At 40.3% G+C, this 19130-nt stretch overlaps 1 protein-coding gene across 7 annotated transcripts in view; it reads right to left on the bottom strand.

The window, feature by feature from the left end:
* The window catches only part of RXFP1 (relaxin family peptide receptor 1), a 150966-nt gene that overhangs the window by 4289 nt on the left and 127547 nt on the right, over positions 1–19130 (bottom strand). For all 7 annotated transcript variants that reach the window (XM_089301747.1, XM_089301748.1, XM_017350136.4 and 4 more), the window contains 6 exon segments: positions 17708–17779; positions 13253–13324; positions 7668–7739; positions 6533–6604; positions 3241–3470; positions 812–1222 (listed from right to left, as the gene is read on the bottom strand). In XM_089301747.1, coding sequence (XP_089157873.1) covers positions 812–1222; positions 3241–3470; positions 6533–6604; positions 7668–7739; positions 13253–13324; positions 17708–17779 — 929 coding nt within the window.

Genomic DNA, 19130 nt, shown 5'->3' with positions numbered 1-19130 from the left:
TTAGTGACTTTTTTTCATAATTTAATTACTTTGTGCTGTACTTTGAGAATATTTTTACATGGCTAATTTAGAACAGTTGTATACATACTCTTAAACCAAAGATGTGTGGGTACGCACATGTGTTTGAAAAGGTCACAAGTAGCATTACGTTTTATTGTAAAGGGAAAGAAAAGAGTGAATTTATGTTTTGCTTGGTATTATTAAGGTGAATTCATGAGATACAAGTGTTTACTATCTTTCATAAAACATGTCAGTTTGGAATTCATATAATAAAAGGGTAATTTGGGAGAAAAACATTCCTACTGGGGATTCTGATGGAATTCGGCCCCAGCCTTGCTGCAGAACATTGGTTAGAAACTTTTGGTAAAAACTTATAGCCCATGGGCCGGCGCCGCGGGTCACTAGGCTAAGCCTCCGCCTTGCGGTGCCGGCACACCGGGTTCTAGTCCTGGTCGGGGCGCCAGATTCTGTCCCGGTTGCCCCTCTTCCAGGCCAGCTCTCTGCTGTGGCCCGGGAGTGCAGTGGAGGATGGCCCAAGTGCTTGGGCCCTGCACCGCTTGGGAGACCAGGAGAAGCACCTGGCTCCTGCCTTCAGATCAGCATGGTGCGCTGGCCGCGGCGGCCTTTGGAGGGTGAACCAATGGCAAGGGAAGACCTTTCTCTCTGTCTCTCTCTCTCACTGTCCACTCTGCCTGTCAATAATAATAATAATAATAATAATAAACAAACATAGCCCTTAGCAGGCACAGTGAGTTTCACGCCGTGAGTCGTCCCCGCAGCTGAATGAAGGGTTTGTACCCGAGGGCCTTACCCAGAAAGATTGTCACTGAGTAGATCTGGGCTCCGGTACTTTCTGCATCTTCTGAGTGGAGAGGAAAGCATACTCCGTTGGTGCCATAGAAGTTTCTGAAGAATTCCTTATTGCTTAGCGGGGTGAAAGCCACCAGAAACCCAGTCATCCAGATGAGAAGCAGAGCTGTGATTGTTCTGCATTTTTGAGGTCTTAAACATCGGAAAGGATACACAACGCAGATGTACTTTTCCAGAGTCAAGAATGTCAGAAGCAGAACTGATACTTCGGTGGACAGAATGGCCAAAGACCCCATGAGCTGACAATGAATACTCTCCATCCAAACCCGCGCGTGCTTGTTGTATTCCCCGCGGAACTTCAGGTCAAAGGCTCCAATCACAAACAAATAGATTCCCATCAAGCAGTCAGCACCTAGAAGGGTCAGAAAGTTCCATAAATATGCAGAAAAGATGGTTATAATGAAATGATCAGTAAGCAATGCTATTTTTAATATTAGAAAAAAAATAGCCAAGTTTCTTCTATCTTGGATAGAAGTAATTTGTATTCATCTAAGGATTCATTTATGGCTGAGGACCTATTTGTCAAGTCTTTTTAGTAGCCATTCTCTTAGCAGTTAATTAAGTAATCATTTCTTTGGTTTCCTTTAAAATGCAAATGTGGAAGCAGAGGTCTTGTCTGTTTTGTGCTCCATTCTGGACCAACCAAGCAAAATTGTGAAACAAATGAATACAATGTAGCTCTGTTGAGCATTCAGTCAGGAGCCTAGATGGGGCTAGTGTTACTCGGCTCAGCTCTTTCACTGAACATCTCCCAGCTCAACAAGCTGAAGAAACATCTGAAAACTTAGAGAAATCAACTTGGAAGCCGCCGTGACAGAGTGATGGCTATGAATTTTGAAGTCTGTAATTTAGAAGGTATGAATAATTATGAAATGCTCTGGACAGAGTGATGGCTATGAATTTTGAAGTCTGTAATTTAGAAGGTATGAATAATTATGAAATGCTCTGCTGTCCATACAGTTCTGGGGGACTTAAATTACTTACCAGAGCTGGTCTAAGCGACATTGTTCTTCCTGATTCTTTCTTCCCACTTTTACATCTTTCTCTGTTTCTTTTTAGGTTCTCCCACTCCAAAAATTAGCTCTTAATGTGCCACACTATTTGGCTTATTTTCTTTTTAAGCAAACATATCAGAAAGTGTTTGGGAGTTTTTGATTGTGCAAGCATTCCAAAGTTCCCAAGATCACATCACTGTATAAATCATAAAGCCAACTCTAATTCTTTAGGATTGAAATTGACCGTACTCAAGATTTTGTAGCTAACAATATAATGTGGTAAACAGTTTGAGTTCTATTTATCATGTGTAACTTGCAATAAAAAAAAAAAAAAAAACTAGGGTGGGGTGAGGGCTGTTCATGGGCCAATGCACACATAAAAAAGTAGAACACTGTGCAGACTGGTGCTTTACCTGTCTGAGGGAGAACACTCTAGGCCACGTGACAAAGACTATGACCAGCCTAAGAACTAGTTTCTCATTTATTTTTCTTTGTGGTCCTCATTTAACATCATACCTTGCAACCACATTCCAAAAACTATTAAAAAGTTATTACTACATGAAAAAGTTTTCTCATTTATATATTTCAAGTTATGAATACAAAGGATTCTAGTATCTCAGACATCAGAAAAATAATCAGCCACTGAATCAATATCTATGAACTGGATACCCAGATAAAAAAGTAACTATGTATCAGGATATAAAAATGTGATGACCATGGATGTTTGCAATTTTATTTGTAATAAAATATTTTAGAAGTGTCAACACAGTATGCCTCTATATGAGCTACTATATGAGAGAAAACTAATGAACGAGAGCTTCGTTCACCTGTTGAAGATAACTGCATTTTGTTGTTTTAGAAACTTATTATTATTTTTTTTTTTTGACAGGCAGAGTGGATAGTGAGAGAGAGACAGAGAGAAAGATCTTCCTTTGCCATTGGTTCACCCTCCAATGGCCGCCGCGGCCAACGCGCTGATCCGAAGGCAGGAGCCAGGTGCTTCTCCTGGTCTCCCATGGGGTGCAGGGCCCAAACACTTGGGCCATCCTCCACTGCACTCCCTGGCCACAGCAGAGAGCTGGCCTGGAAGAGGGGCAACCGGGACAGAATCCGGCGCCCCGACCGGGACTAGAACCCGGGGTGCCAGCACCACAAGGCTGAGGATTAGCCTAGTGAGCCACGGCGCTGGCTGAAACTTATTTTCTTTCTTATCACTAAAGTAATGCTATTTTCATTGAAGGAAATGTGAAAACGACATATAATGAAGACAATTTTAAAAACCCATAATCCTGCCCTTCACAGAACTTATTTTTTTACCAGCAACACTTCAGCATATTTCAAAACCGTGATTCCTCTTCAACCAGGAAATACTCACAGCAGAGAGAAATGATTGACAGGGCGTGCAGCTTGTTTTCAGACCTGATGTAAGGGCGCATGCAGATGACAAAAACGTTCCCAAAGCAGGTAACTGCGGAGACCACCCAGACAAACACTCTCTGGAGAATGCTTGCCAGGAGATTCTCCACCGACGAAATTCCGTCTGTGTTGGGTTTACAGCTTCGCACATGCGGCGCGTATCCACAGTACTGGAATTTCTTAAAATATCTGGTGAACAAGGAGCAGGTAAAGCACCATCTTATAGTTAGTTCAGTGGCATCACACAGCTGGTATTTATTTTCTACATTTCCTTGGTAGGAAGAAAAAGTCTTAAATATGAGGTTCAAAGGAACAGAACACAGTAGGGATCTGAAATTTTAAACTTTTAATTCTCATAATGTAATTTCATTTACATTAACAATGTAGAAGAGTGTTTGAGTGAGAACAGCAAATAGGCATAACAAATACACAAGTGTCAGACAGGTCTTAGGATGTACACAACTTGTCAGCATGTTACAAAGTGAGTGAGTTCTCCACAGAGACTTTTGTTGGGTTCCTGACGTCTTGTAACTACAAATGCTTTGTTCCAGTGTTGCTGTAACCCCCAGCGCTGCTTTTTAACCCTGGGGGAAAAGCGAAGTTCTTCCCTTCTATGTTCCCTTGGCTTCTCTGTTCTAGAAATTATTACAGTATCTGTAAACCCTTACTAACATGCCCATCTCTCATACTCTGACACAGAATTAAGGGCTCAATCAATATTTTTTCAGTGAGTTATTTCACTCATAGAGGTCTGACTTCTTGATAAGGGCATCGCCTGAATAATCAAAAATCACATGTGACTATCAACACCAACATCATTTGTTGATCATTTTCTAAATATCAGGAAAAATTTCCAAAGGAACTCCATGAGGTAAGTGTTCACGTCACCATAGGAAGAGATAAATCTTCAAGGGTAAATTATTTTCTGGGAAATTTTCTAGAAAATGTAGAAATTAGGATTTAAATTAGGTCCGTTTATCTCCAAAGCCATGACTTCTATCAAAAATTATACAAGATCTTTATAGTATCAAGACCTATGGCAACAAAAGATAGAAGACAAAACTTCACGAATGCAATTTGTTCTCTAAGATTTAAGTTCAATTGCTGATACTTCCACCCTGTTAATCCATTTTTTCCTGTGAACTACAAAGGGGAGGTGAGCAGAATCTGAGGAGGGAGTGTGATTGTTATTTCACTTTTTTTTTTTCTTAAGCCGAAGTTTTGCTTTTACCAGTAGAATTACAGCAGATCTTCTGTTTTCTAGCTTGTCAGCTTCCCTCTCTGGGAAGTGTCCTGAGTTCTCCTGAAGGAATTCTTCTGCACCTGTGAGGTCATGGTGGGACCCACAGCAGAGGCACTCCTCCAGCCCAGTGGGGCAAGCGCACTAGGCAGGACCAACTCTGCCTTTTCTCCTGGAGCTCTGGATCTCAGTGAATGACCCAAGGACAGGCTCTGGGAGAAGGCTGCTGTTTAGCTCCTGCTGCCTTGTTTATGTCCAGCTCAAGTCTGTTCCTTTCATTGTTTCTTAGATTTTGTGAGGGGCACCATTTTCTGACAACAAATTCAACTTGGTCTTGTCAGACTGTTGTATGTTGTGTACAACCACTTTAAAAAGCATCCTATCTGAGGAATTATGGAAAAGCTGTGTCTACATTAGACTGAAACAAAAGCAAGATTGTAGAGTTGATAGTAGTTGATGAGATATTTTGTAAATGACTGAAAATTAATCGTCATGGCAAGGAGATCATCCTAGTGCTGACAGTAAGATTGCATTCAGTTAGAAAAAATGTTTCTACAGCCTGTGATCAAAGTGCAATCAGACATTCTGTCTGCACAAAAGATTTTTCCAAGCTTTCCATTTCACCCATCTGTAACTCGCTCTAAGCTTGACATAAGGGGAAACTGACAAGTTACTTGACGTAAGGGGAAATTTTCACTGAGGAGGGTAGTTCCCTACATTATTCATTTTTTATAACAATTTATTTATTTATTTTTTCATAAATACAACTTTAGGAATATAGTGATTCTTCCCACTGTATCTGCCCTCCCACCCACACTCCCATTCCTCTTCCTCATCCTTCTCCTATTCCCATTCTTATTTTTTACAATCTATTTTCAATTAACTTTATACAATATGATTAACTCTATATTAAGTAAATAGTTCCACAAATTGTATGAAAAAAACTGTTCAACAGTTGAGAAAAGGGCTGTTAAAGTCATTGCATCTTGAAGTGTTAATTTTACTTCTATAGAGGCAGAATTAGAGAGAGAGGGGGAGAGGGAGGGAGGGAGAGAGAGAGACTGTTTATCTGCTGCTTTATTCCCCAAACGGCTGCAGTGCTGGGCCAGGCAGAAGCCAGAAGCCATGGAATTCATCTGGGTCTCCCCCAGGGGAGCAGAGGCCCAAACACTTGGGCCACTTCCCACTGCTCTCCTGGGTCATTAGCAGGGAGCCAGACTGGAAGCAGCAGGCAGGACACGAGTCAGCGTCTGCATGGGATGCTGACGTTGCAGGAGTAGCTTAACCTGCTGCACTACGATGCCAACTCCTCCTTCCTTCTTTATTTACAGCATTTATTTATTTATAATTATTTTATTATGCTTATATGGATTCCTACTCATTCATCCGGTAGCACTTTCACCATGTTTACAAATGGCTAGCTCATTAGGCAAGCACAGATTATCTATGAATGGTGTCAGAGCTGGGAACTTCTAACAAGGCTGAGTGGGTCCCCTTACAGGTCCCCACCCTGTCCAACATCAGTTTTAGAGTTAATTATTTTCTTAAGTACTTTAAAATAAACGCAAATATTAATAGACTGGATGCACTGGATATAAATGTACTATCGCAATAACGTGGAAACAGAGAACACATCAAATATTAATAGACTGGATGCATTGGATATAAATGTACTATCGCAATAACGTGGAAACAGAGATCACATCAAATGTTAATAGACTGGATGCACTGGATATAAATGTACTATCGCAATAATATGGAAACAGATTACATCAAATGTTAATAGACTGGATGCACTGGATATAAATGTACTATCGCAATAATGTGGAAACAGAGATCACATCAAATATTAATAGACTGGATGCACTGGATATAAATGTACTATCGCAATAATGTGGAAACAGAGATCACATCAAATATTAATAGACTGGATGCACTGGATATAAATGTACTATCGCAATAATGTGGAAACAGATTACATCAGAGTGAAACAAGGAACACATAGACTTACATGTGAGAGAGATTCATAAGAGGTCTAAACATCCTTTGTTGGATATCTGGAATCTCGATTCCTTCTAGGCTGCTAAAATATCAAATTAATAATCAATCGAGAGAACCTATTTCCCACATGTTATAATAAAATGAACTTTTTGATGAAGACTACTTAGTAAAAATGCTTTTAGTTAACACTTATGCTGAACGAAATATTTATACCCAGATCACCTTGCCCACTTCCCTGCCTCCTCTTATTTGAGCTATATTATTAACACACACATATATCCCCTTATGTTTTTGAAAAATCTTTTTGGAACATGACTTTCTGCTTGCTAACTACTCAATAAATATTTTTAGAATAAATAAACAAGCCTCAGCTTTTGGGCTTTGAAATTTTTCTAATAATTTTTAAGCAATAATTTTTTTCTAGCAAACAATTTTACTGAGGAGATATTTCGATGAGATAGACTGAAACTTATTATCTACAGAATTTTTATCTTTCTATTTCTTGTATCTGTAATGATTGTATAATACAGAATATTCTATATTGGAATAAGGTTGCCTATAATACATTCTTAAGTACTTGGTGTTTATGGAATAATTATGGACCTCCAAAGGGTCAGAACAAAATAGTCAAGACAAACTCCTGGTGTCTTATAGAAAAATATATAAAAATTATTTTATTTTCAGTTTTTTAATATGTAAGATAAAATATGTATAAGGGGCTGACACTGGGCACTGGTTTGTGTCCTGGGTGCTCCTCTTCCATTGCCAGCTCTCTGCTGTGGCCTGGGAAAGCAGCAGAAGATGGCCCACATGCTTGCACCCTTGCACCCGCGTGGGAGACCTGGAAGAAGCTCCTGGCTTCAGTTTGGCCCAGCTCCAGGCATTGCGGCCATTCGGGGAGTGAACCAGTGGAATGGAAGACTTCCCTTTCTCTCTGGCTCTATCTCTGACTTTCGAATAAATAAATAAAAATCTTAAAAATTATATATAAGATAAAAGTAATAGCTATCTATTTATAGCCCAGCAAGTGCTTATCTTATATGTTTTTGTGGAGTTTAACTAATATCTTAGGAATAAAGTTGTGAAATATGTTATACAATATATAAAATTTTATCAAAAAACTATCACCATATGTATATACTTACAGAGACTTGAGCTTGACAAGGTAATCAAATTGGTTTGCTGGAATTTCCTGGATTGGGTTATGAGAAAGATTCCTGTTTTTTTAAAAACAAAGGCAGAGTTAGGTCATTTCTAAAATTTGCTTGAGTAAATGAGTTTATCTATTGACTTTGAGTTCTTTCAAACATTTACCAAAATAGCATAGTACAACTTGAAATGGATTAAAGTTTTTAATGAGACCTGAAACTGCAAAATTACCAGGAGAAAAGAAGAACAGCTGGGCAATGATTTTTTTTGGATATGACTCTAACAGCACAGGCCACCAAAGAGAAAAGAGAAAAATGGGATTCTTTCAAACTAAGAAGTTTCTTCAGATGCAAGGAAACATGCAGCAGAGGGAAGTGACCGCCTACAGAATGAAGATAAAACTTGCAAACCACATTTCTGAGAAGGAGTTCGTGTCCAGCACATATATGGAACTGTCAGGTGAAAAACAAACAGCCCAGGTAAAAGCTAGGCAAAGCTGAACAGACATTTCTGAAATGAAGACATGCAAGTGGTATATTAAAAATGTTCAACGACACTAATCATCAGAGAAAACCACAATGAGTTATCATCTCACACCTGTTAGAATGACTATGATCATAAAGTTGAATGGTGACCTGTGTTGGAGAGAATGCTGACACACGGTTGCTCTTGCACACTATTGGAGGGAAGGCAAATTAGTACAGATACTAGGAAGAATGGTATGGAGTTTATCATCTATGTGTCCATCACAGAGATAGAACATTTGCAATGTGTACACAACGGAACAGTGTTCTGCCTTTAAAAGAAGGAGAGGCTGTTTCTGACAGCAGGGATAAGCCTTGAGAACAATATGCTGAGTGAAATCGATCAGGCACAGAAAGGTGATGTACAACATATACAAAGAAGCCAAGAACGCAGCGTTGGTCTCCAGGGGCAGAAGGGTATATATCGGGAGGTGTTGGCCAAAAGGCACAAAATTTCAGTTGGATAGGAGCAAAAAGTTCAAGAGATCTGCAGTACAACTTGGAGACTATAGTTAATAACAATGGACTGCATTCTTAAAAATTGCTAAGATGGTAGATAGTAAATGTTCTGACCACAAAATTGGTAACTATGTGAAGTGATGCATTTTTTATGTATCAAATTTTATCCATCCCATAATGCATATGCTTTCTTTTTTTTAATTTTTTTTTCTTTTTGACAGGCAGAGTGGACAGTGAGAGAGAGAGACAGAGAGAAAGGTCCTCCTTTGCCATTGGTTCACCCCCCAATGGCTGCCGCGGCCAGCGCACCGTGATGATCCGAAGGCAGGAGCCAGGTTCTTCTCCTGGTCTCCCATGGGGTGCAGGGCCCAAGCACTTGGGCCATCCTCCACTGCCCTCCCGGGCCACAGCAGAGAGCTGGAAGAGGGGCAACCAGGACAGAATCCGGCGCCCCGACTGGGACTAGAACCTGGTGTGCCGGCGCCACAAGGCGGAGGATTAGCCTATTGAGCCGTGGCGCCGGCCTAATGCTTTCAAAACATTACATTATACAAGGTAAATATATGCAATTTATATTTGTCTTTTTTTTAAAAAGAGTATAGTAATAACACTTGTCTCGTAAGGTTGACTATGCACTTAAGTGAATTAATGGGTATAAACGTTAGAATAGTGCCTGGCATTTCATTGTAATGAAATGTGCCATGATTGTGATAGTGGTAGATCAAGAGCTACTGCAATGCAGCCATGAAGGTGAATTTATCAAGAAAGGGCTCCTGTCAAAGAAATGGACAGGCACCGAGAAAGAACCATACTTGTTTCATATCTGGCCTAGGATCAGATGTAGTTTAAAAAAATAAACAGGATCCCATTTAGTCAAATTCTAAATTACTGAAATCACACTATAAACTTCTTAATCTTTTATCAAAGAGTGACATATTGTGCTAGTGACTCGTGAGTTATGAAATGACACTGTTGTTTCATATAGTTACTAGGCTATAGTGACGGACAAAAAGACATAGGTCAGAGTGACTTACAGTAGAGTTTAAAGGGAGATTTCAACAGCTCCCTGCTAATGTGCCTGGGAAAGCAGTAGAAGATGGCCCAAGTGCTTGGGCTTCTGCACCCACGTAGTAGAGCTGGAAGAAGTTCCTAGGTCCTGGGTTCAGCCTGGCCCAGCTCTGGCTGTTGTGGCCATTTGGGGAGTGAATCAGTGGATGGGAGATGGATCTCTCTCTCTCTTTTTTTTCTCTATCTCTTTATCTCTCTCTCTCTATCTCTCTATTTCTCTCTCTCCTTCTCTCTCGGATCCCTAAAGGGCGATTTCAGAATCTTTGTACAACAACACTTTGAAGCATGAATCATTGATTAAAGGGAGCTTCTCAGGAGTTCTGTTTTTAAAAATTTAACTTAGATTAAGGAAGGTGTGGGGGAACTGCTGGAGGAACACGGGATACAGAAAGAAGGAAAGACAAGAAGAATGACAATAAAAAATGAGTTGTAGGGGCCAGTGCTGTGGCATAGTAGGCTGGGCATCTGCCTGAGGCGCCTGTGCCCATGCTAGTTCAAGTCCTGGCTGCTCCACTTCCTACCCAGCTCTCTGCTGATGGCCTGGGAAAGCTGGAAGGTAGCCCAAGTGGTTGGGTTCCTGCACCTGCATGAGAGACCAGGAAGAATCTCCTGGCTCCTGATTTTGGAGTGGCCCAGCTCCGGCTGTTGTGGCCATTTGGGGAGTGAACCAATATATTTCTCTCTCTGTCTCTCCCTCTCTGTCTGTAACTATGCCTTTCAAGTAAATAAATTCATCCTTAAAAAAATGAGTTGTATAAAAGAGATGAAGTAGACTCTGCAAATTAGCAATATAAGGGACCTAGGACTCATGGTAAATGCCGTGTCCGAGTATCTATTACCCATCCACTTAGAGGTGAGAGACCAAGAGCTTTTCCTCTCCGCCCAGGAACAGACAAGCAAGCCTGCTTTGGAATAGGACACTCTCGTCTGAGAAATCAGGTCAGAAAGAGAAGGAAAAATTATCCAAATTGGAACAGAAGGAGAAAAATGTTCTGTCCAAGGACGACATAACTTTCTATGTAGAAAACTTTAAATATTTAAAACAAAAAATTTAGAACCAGTAAACAGTCCAGCAAGTTTCTGGATAAGAAATATATTTGGAAGAATCAGTTGCATTTGTATATATAAGCAATGACCAATCATAAGGAGGTAGAAAGAGATACACACTGAAAGCCATAACAAATAATTGGTAAAAGAAATTAGAGAATCTTTCACAACTCCTGTGGAAATCTACTGCCGTTTTGATAGTATTGAGACGCAGTCAGGTACTGAGGATTCTGCTTCTTGACTGGACCGCTGCCATTGTTGCAGGAGTGGTCAGGTGTCCCAGGAGTGGGCTCTTGACGAAGGACAAGATCCCCTCCTATCCTCCACCTGCTCTCTTGCCATGTGATGCCGAAGACCCTCTCCAGGTGCTGGTCCTGAGTCTTGGACATCTCAATTTCCAGAACTACTAGCCACATAAACTTTTACTGTTTACGAAGTGGCATTTTGTTATAGTAGCACACAATGGATGGAGACAACACCAGTGAATGGAAAGTTTTCCTGTGTTGACAGACTGCAGGAGTTAATATTGTGAAGATGTCAACACTAACCAAAGTGATCTACAGATTCAACATAATCCTTGTCAAAATCACATCGGTATTTTTTATAAAAAGAGAAATATATCTTAAAATTCATATGGTAAACCAAGGGAGCTCAACCAACCAGAAATCTTGAAAAAAAGAATAATAAAGCTAGAGATCTCTGCTAATTTATTTCAAAGCTAACTAGGAAGCTACAGTAACTGGTGTGGTCCTGGCATAAAGACAGGCATGGGAACCAATGGGATAGAATACAGAGATCATTAGTGAACCCACACATATATGGTCAAATGACTCACAACAAGGATACCAAGTCCATTTAATGGTGGAAAGGACAGTCTATTCAACAAACTATCTGGGCATAACTGGATATCCCCATGTAAAAGGATTAAGTTAGGCCCTTACCTTACACAATGCACATAAATCAACTCAAAATGAATCAAAGATCTAAGTGCAAAAGCGAAAACAACAAAGCTCTTAAAGGAAAACATAGAGGAAAAACTTTAAGACATTAGATTTCACAATGATTTCTTGGATAGGACATCAAAAGCATGGATGACAAAAGAGAAAAAAGAAAAACCAACTATGTCAAAATTAAAAACTTCTGTGTGCATCAAAGGACACTATGGTAGGGTGGAAATTCGACCCTGGCAACAGAATAAAGTATTTGCAAATCATGTGTCTTAAAAGGGGTTAACATCTAGATTATGAACACCTACAACCTAAAAAATACAACTAAAAATCCAAAGAATTCAATTTCAGGTGGGCAAAGGCCTGGCCTAGATTCTTCTCCAAGAAGAAATACAAAACAACATATGAAAATCTGCTCAACATCACTATGTATTAGAGAAATGCACATCAAAGCCACAAAAAACATAATTTCACACCATTATGATGGTTAAGATGTAAAAAACAGAAAACAACAAGTGTTGGGGAGGTTGTGAAGAAATTGGAACCCTTGCTCACTGCTAGTAGAAATGGAAAATGGTAGAAAACAGAATCACACATAGAGAAAAACAACATTACCACGTGATCCAGCAATCCTGCTTCCTGGCTGAATACAGACGATTCTTGACTTGATTTTCACTTTATTTCACAATGGTACCAAAGTGCTATATACCTAGCAGACACGGGACTGCAAAGTCTGAATTTGCGTCGCGTCCCAACCTAGTCCTCCGCAGTGTGATTCTCTGTGTGATGCTGGGCAGTGGCAGAGAACCATGGTTCCCGGTTAGCCCCAGGACAAGAGGGTGAAGAACAGTTACTCGCTAGCGTACTGTGTTGCAAAGCAAGGATGTTCAGTAGGTTACGTGTATTAAACACATTGTTGACTGATGACATGTATTCAGCTGTGATGGGCTTATTGAGACATGCCTTATCATAAGCTGAGGAACATCTGAGTACCCAAAAGAACTGAAAGCAGGAATTGGAACAGATATTTGAACACTCAGTTTTATAACAGCATATTCACAAGAATTAAAAGGTGCAAGCAATGCAAGTGTTCATTAATTGACAAACAGATAAACAGTGTTATATATAGAATGCAACACTATTCAGCCTTAAAAAAGGGAGGAAATTCTGACATATACAGCAATTTGCATACACTGTGAAGGTATTATGTTAAATACGCAAAATAAGCCAATCAGAAAAGGACAAATAATGTATGAGTTAACTCATATGAAGTATATAGAGTAGTCAAATTCACACAGACAGGAAGTAGCTGATCGCCAGGGATTAGGGGAGGTGGGAAGGAGAAGGATTAAAGGGAAGCTAGAGTTTAACGGGTACAGAGTTCGTTTTGCAAATTGAACTAATTCTGGAGGTAGATGGTGGTGATGACTGTACGATGATGTGAATGTAGTTAATGTCATTCAGTGGCATACTTAAAAATGGCTAACTTTATGTTAGTATGTATTTAAAAAGGAATAAAAGTAGTATCAGTCTTACAATTGTGACAGCTCCTTCAGATCCTTAAATACATGTGGTGGAAGATTTTCAAGCTTATTACTTCCTAAATCCCTAGAGAAATAATTGCAAATATATATTATTTTCTTAAGACTTTATTTATTGAACTCAAAGTCATTAGAAGGCACATTATACAATGATCAATGCCATTGGTCATTCATATTTATTACTGGAAGTTATACAACTTTCAAACAGGGAGAAAAACAGAACGTTTTTTATTCCATTTCATCACCTTCTTGGAGAGAAATATTTGATAGTATTTGATCTGGTGAAAATCCATAGATCTAATTTTCTAATTCTAATTAATATGTGTGTTATTCCTCTGCTTCCCTCCCCTCCCTTCTTTCTCTCCTTTTGTACTGACAGAATATGGTTGGGAGCCTTAATTATCTTTTTGCTTGAGTTTTTTAGGATTACAAATGGAAGCGTATCATTTTAAGTTTCTTCTACAGCTGAAAAGCACAGGATGTCTTACACTCATGGGCAGACACACTTTGTGTGTCACCTCATGTGTATGTGGGAGGTATGCCCACCACAGCGTGACCTGGTAGCTTAGTTGTGAGAAGGTTGTGGATAGCAGCGGTTTTTGTAGGCAGATCTCATGAGAAGGGCCTCATTTTTCTAAACAAGATTGTTCCAACAGACCTGAACTCTCCAAGGTCATCAAGAGACAGGAGGAGAAAGCCAAACCACTTCCCTTCCATCTCCAAGTCCTATTAATTTCCACTGGGACAGACAGGAGATTTAGGGACTTCAGAAGCAGTGGCAGCTCTTTCTCTCTCTGTCTCTGAAATAAAGAAAGCTGTGAAGTCAGCTCTCTGCGAGATCTCTGATGCCCAGCAAGGTTGGCTGTTCTCTCGTATACTCCTCTTGTCCACTTCAGTCATAGCACCATTCTGTACACACGCGCTTCCTCTCTGAGAGGTGTGAGCTCTGAGTACAAAAACCATTCCCACTCATCTGGGCTACCTGGTTGCCTGCCTCAGCTTTGACCAGGAATTCTTTCCAGCCCCAGTCAGACAGTTAATGGACAGAGACTATCTTACTCACTTTTAGGTTTAAGTGGGACACAATTCCAGTTCTCTGTATGGGAAGCCAAGTAAAATATGGAGCATACTGGTAAGGTGATGTGTAAAACAGATTGCAATTAGGCCATTAGGAAACTCAAACTCCAAATATCATGTTAAATAAATTTAATAATTTGGTTATTAGTACAAATTCTGATACATAGTTCTCATGCATGAATTATATTAGGGGATAGTGTTGGTCTAGATGCTAAGTGATATGTGAAAATCCATTTTGCAGCTTCAGTTTAGGAAATTTGGAGTAAACTTAATGGAACTTAAGGTCCTTTTCTGAATGGGATCAGGAAATAGCTTATTAACTAGGGTCGCCGGCGCCGCGGCTCACTAGGCTAATCCTCCGCCTAGCGGTGCCGGCACACCGGGTTCTAGTTCCGGTCGGGGCGCCGGATTCTGTCCCGGTTGCCCCTCTTCCAGGCCAGCTCTCTGCTGTGGCCAGGGAGTGCAGTGGAGGATGGCCCAGGTGCTTGGGCCCTGTACCCCATGGGAGACCAGGAAAAGCACCTGGCTCCTGGCTCCTGCCATCGGATCAGTGCGGTGCGCCGGCCGCAGCGCGCCGGCCGCGGCGGCCATTGGAGGGTGAACCAACGGCAAAGGAAGACCTTTCTCTCTGTCTCTCTCTCTCACTGTCCACTATGCCTGTCAAAAAAAAAAAAAAAAAAAAAAAAAAAAACACTAGGGTGGCTGACTTTAAAAAGCAAACCTTAAATTAAGCACATGGCAAAAAATTTTCGGTCACTAAAATTACTTAAGGTTCCCCCGAGACAAGTGAATTCTGAGTGTTGTCAATTTATTTGCTCTCCTGAGCTCTGGCGGTGTGATTGAACCAGGAGAGGCACACAGTATAGTCCAACCATCTTAAAGATCCAGATCTACCCATCAAAAACTGTCACCTCTTAGAACATAAGCCTCCTTCGTTCTTGTAATTCTGATTTTTTTCAGGCAAGTAAAAATGTAAGGTTAGGTAGCTTGTGGGCATGGCAAACTACTGGCTTTAGCTTTTCTTGTTTTCTTTCTTTCTTTTTTTTTCTTTATCCATAAAGCTGGGTTAGCACAGGTTATGCTAGTTGTGATAGATAAAATCTGCACATGCTAACCATGACAGTTAGTACTTGGAGAATCACCCTCTGATAGTGATTTCAAGTTGGATAAAACAAGGAAAAGAATGGGACCTGTTACGGGCTGGGTAGGACTTGACTTGTCATGTGGATGTTCAAACTCTAATGTCTTCTTGTTAATGGCTGGTGGATTCAAGGTGGAGACTTGATGTACCTATGGCATCTGAGAGGTGGGCCTGGTCTTTAGGTCACTGGGGGCATGTCCCTAGAAGGTGGTTCTCATGGGAGGGTTGGTGATTTAGCTCAAGTTCTGCCTAGCTGTTCTCTCTGCTTCCAGGTTCACCATGGGACTCTGTCCACAACCCACCATGCAGCCTCATGGTGTCCAGTCTTAAACTGTAACCTCCAAACTGTAAGCTGAAAAAAGCATTTTCTTTGTCCAGAAACTCCTCTTAGGTGTTTTACTTAAGGCAATGAAGGCAGACTGGTATAGACTCAGTTGACTAACCTGCAATGTGATTGCTAGATCATACCTTTAAACAACACAGATGCACCTCGCTCTACCACAGAGAAAAATTTCCCATGTGCTGATGGTATGGTTCAACTGCCACATACCAGGAGTTTCTACAACAGACACTTGGTTCTAACTGCCTATTAGATTTTCCTGCACATTTTATGAACGATTGGTACTGCGTACCATAATGTTTCAGGCTAGTCATTACAGAAAAATGTTGGCGTTTTCAATGGCTTGTTCACTGGTGTTTTGAGCAGAATGCAGGATGGTTTCCCGGAAAACATTCTAGCTCTTGGCATACGCATTCCCTCCATCTGTCTCTGTGTTTAGGTAAGATATTCAGGTGCTGTGTTCACAAAATTCTAGTTACATTCTTATTTTTTATGGAAAAGTTTCAATAAATCATTGATCTGCCAAGATATTTGTCAAAACAAGCAGATTAGGCCACATTCCAGACCCTTTCCAGGAAATTGCTACAAAGGAACAAAACACTGAAGGATATATGCTTCATCCGCTGCACTTACGTTTACTTTATTCTGATAATCATCTCTACATGCATGTACCACAAGGTCTGGTACATCAAAGAATCACTTCAGTGCCATTTGGAATTATGTCATTGATATTCAAAGAGGGACATTATTAATAACTCTGGGGCTGGCTCTGCAGCATAGTGTGTACGGCACTGCCTGCAGTGCTGGCATCTCATAAGGGCGCCGGTTTGAGTCCCGGCTGCTCCGCTTCCGATCCAGCTCCCTGCTAATGTGCCTGGGAAAGCAGTGGAAGATGGCGCAAGTCCTTTGGCCCTTGTACCCTTGTGGGAGACCTGGATGAAACTCCAGGCTCCTGGCTTCGGCCTGGCCCAGTCTTGACTGTCTTGGCCATTTGGGAGTGAACAGCGAATAGAAGCTCTCTCTCTTCTCCTTCTCTGTTAACTCTTTCAAATAAATAAATAAATCTTTAATAAAAAACCTCTTTTCACTTATCCCTCTTTTCTATTTTTATGGAATATCCTTATGGAACCAATGTCAGTCTTTGATTTCAGAATCCATAAAGAGGTGTCTTTTGATCTTATAGTCCCTAAATCTTAACCTTCCTGGAAACTTAAAAAGATACATTTTCTGTCCTTTTCTAGAAGTGGTTCAGAGGCATATTTTATTTATTTATTTTAAGATTTATTTTATTTATTTGAAAGATAGAGTTATAGAGAGAGGTAGAGACAGAGAGAGAGGTCTTCCATCTGCTGGTTCACTCCCCAGATGGCCGCAACAGCCACAGCTGCGCTGATCTGAAGGCAGGAGCCAGGAGCATTCTCCAGGTCTCCCACGTGGATGCAGGGGCCCAAGGATTTGGGCCATCTTCCACTGCTATGCCAGGCCACAGCAAAGAGCTGGATCAGAAGAGGAGTAGCTGGGACTAGAACCAGTGCCCATATGGGATGCTGGCACTTCAGGCCAGGGTGTTAACCTGCTGCGCCACAGTGCCGGCCCCCAGAGGCATATTTTATTTATTAATTTTATCCTGACTTTACTATTTCTCTATACCTGGATTTTATTTACCTCAATTTCCTCAAATATTTATTCTATATTTTTACTGTATGATATTTTGGCACGCTAGCTGAATGCCTTTGTGGCCCAACACATGAAGGTATATAAATGATTTCAGCTTAAATAGAAAAAAGAGGAAATAATTAATATTTCTTAAATGTATAAAATATATGTAGAGCAAATATGGAATAAAACAGTAGAAAGAAAATTCTTAATAATATACATTTAGTCCAACTTACAATTCATGTAGTTTCTGAAGAGGTATAAAAGCATTTTCATTTAAGTGATTAATTTCGTTTCTCCTCATTATCCTGAAAGTCAACAGAAAAGCATATTGTAACTGCCTGGTGTAACTACTACACAGATTAACAGTCAGCAAAAACAAAGGTAATGAATGTATACTGCATTTTCCACATCAAGGTATTCTGAAGTATAACAAATTGTCCAATTTGATTTTAATCTTAAATTTCCCAAATCTTTTAATTATGATTTTAAAAAATGTTTCTCAAAGTGTTAAGTGAAATAGAGATGGGCTTTGCAATAAAATAGTGAAAACCTCAATGCTTTACTCAAGAGCGTTAACAAGCTGTTTTAGACTAATCTCTTCCGTCTGCATAGCCTGTCTCGTACAACTCACACATGAGAGCACTCGTACCCATTGGGTAGTTGATGCCATTTTGGGTGTGGCTGCCTAGGGAAGTCTAAGCAGGATCAATTCAGAGGAATCTCTAGTTTGCGATGTTGAATCAGAATGATTCCTGACAGTTCATTTCTGTGCTGATGTCATGTTATCAGCTAGCTTAAAGAACTAACTCAGAAAAGATTTAAACGTTTTCTAGGACTTTAAGCGTTCTCTGGTATGTCTCCAGGTTGGTTTTCCCTCATCCTTCAGTATAGATGCCCTTGACAGCCTCTGTGGATTGGCTCCAGGCCCCTGTGGATACCAGAATCCGTGGGCACACCAGTCCCCTGTATGAAATGGGGCAGAATTGGCGTATAACCTATACATTTTCTCCCATATCTATCAGACTGTCTCCAGATCACTTATAATACCTAACACAATGTAAATTCTATGTGAATAGCTGTGCTGTATGGGTTAGGGAATAATGACAAGAAAAAAGAAAGGTCTGTGCATGTTCAGAGCAGATACAATTAAAAAATATCTTCGACCTGAGGTTGGCTGAGTCTTTAAACGCAGGACCTGTGGTTTTGGAGGGCTGACTGTATTTTTTCTTCCCACCGCTCCAAAGCGTCACTACCTTCTAACAGTCCCTGACCAAATATCACCAGCACACGGCAGGAGGAAACCCACAAAATATTTCTTAATACAGAGGTTTCCTTATAAATAAACAGAGAGCAGAAAAGGAATTCTAAGTTTTTTAGAAATATATTTGGTCTGTGTTTTTTATGTACCATTTGGTTTCCTTTCAGCAATTTCTAAGAACTATTTACACGAGTGATATAAAACATCCTGTACTTGAACACTGCTGGACTCAGCCAGCAGGAGAGCTCAGATTTTTCATTGTCTGTAGCCCATCAGAATGGGGGACATAATTGGAGAAAATATCACATTTTTATTGTATCAATGGTAGCTATTGTATTGCTTCTACACAGGGTCCCATGTCTCTAGGATTATGGTTTTCAAACTTTTCCCATGGTAAA

This window comes from Oryctolagus cuniculus, chromosome 8 (genome assembly GCF_051225735.1).
Source record: "Oryctolagus cuniculus isolate XC-2025 breed Fujian yellow rabbit chromosome 8, ASM5122573v1, whole genome shotgun sequence".
NCBI lineage: Eukaryota > Metazoa > Chordata > Mammalia > Lagomorpha > Leporidae > Oryctolagus > Oryctolagus cuniculus.
This window is presented reverse-complemented; position numbering and strand designations above follow the sequence as displayed.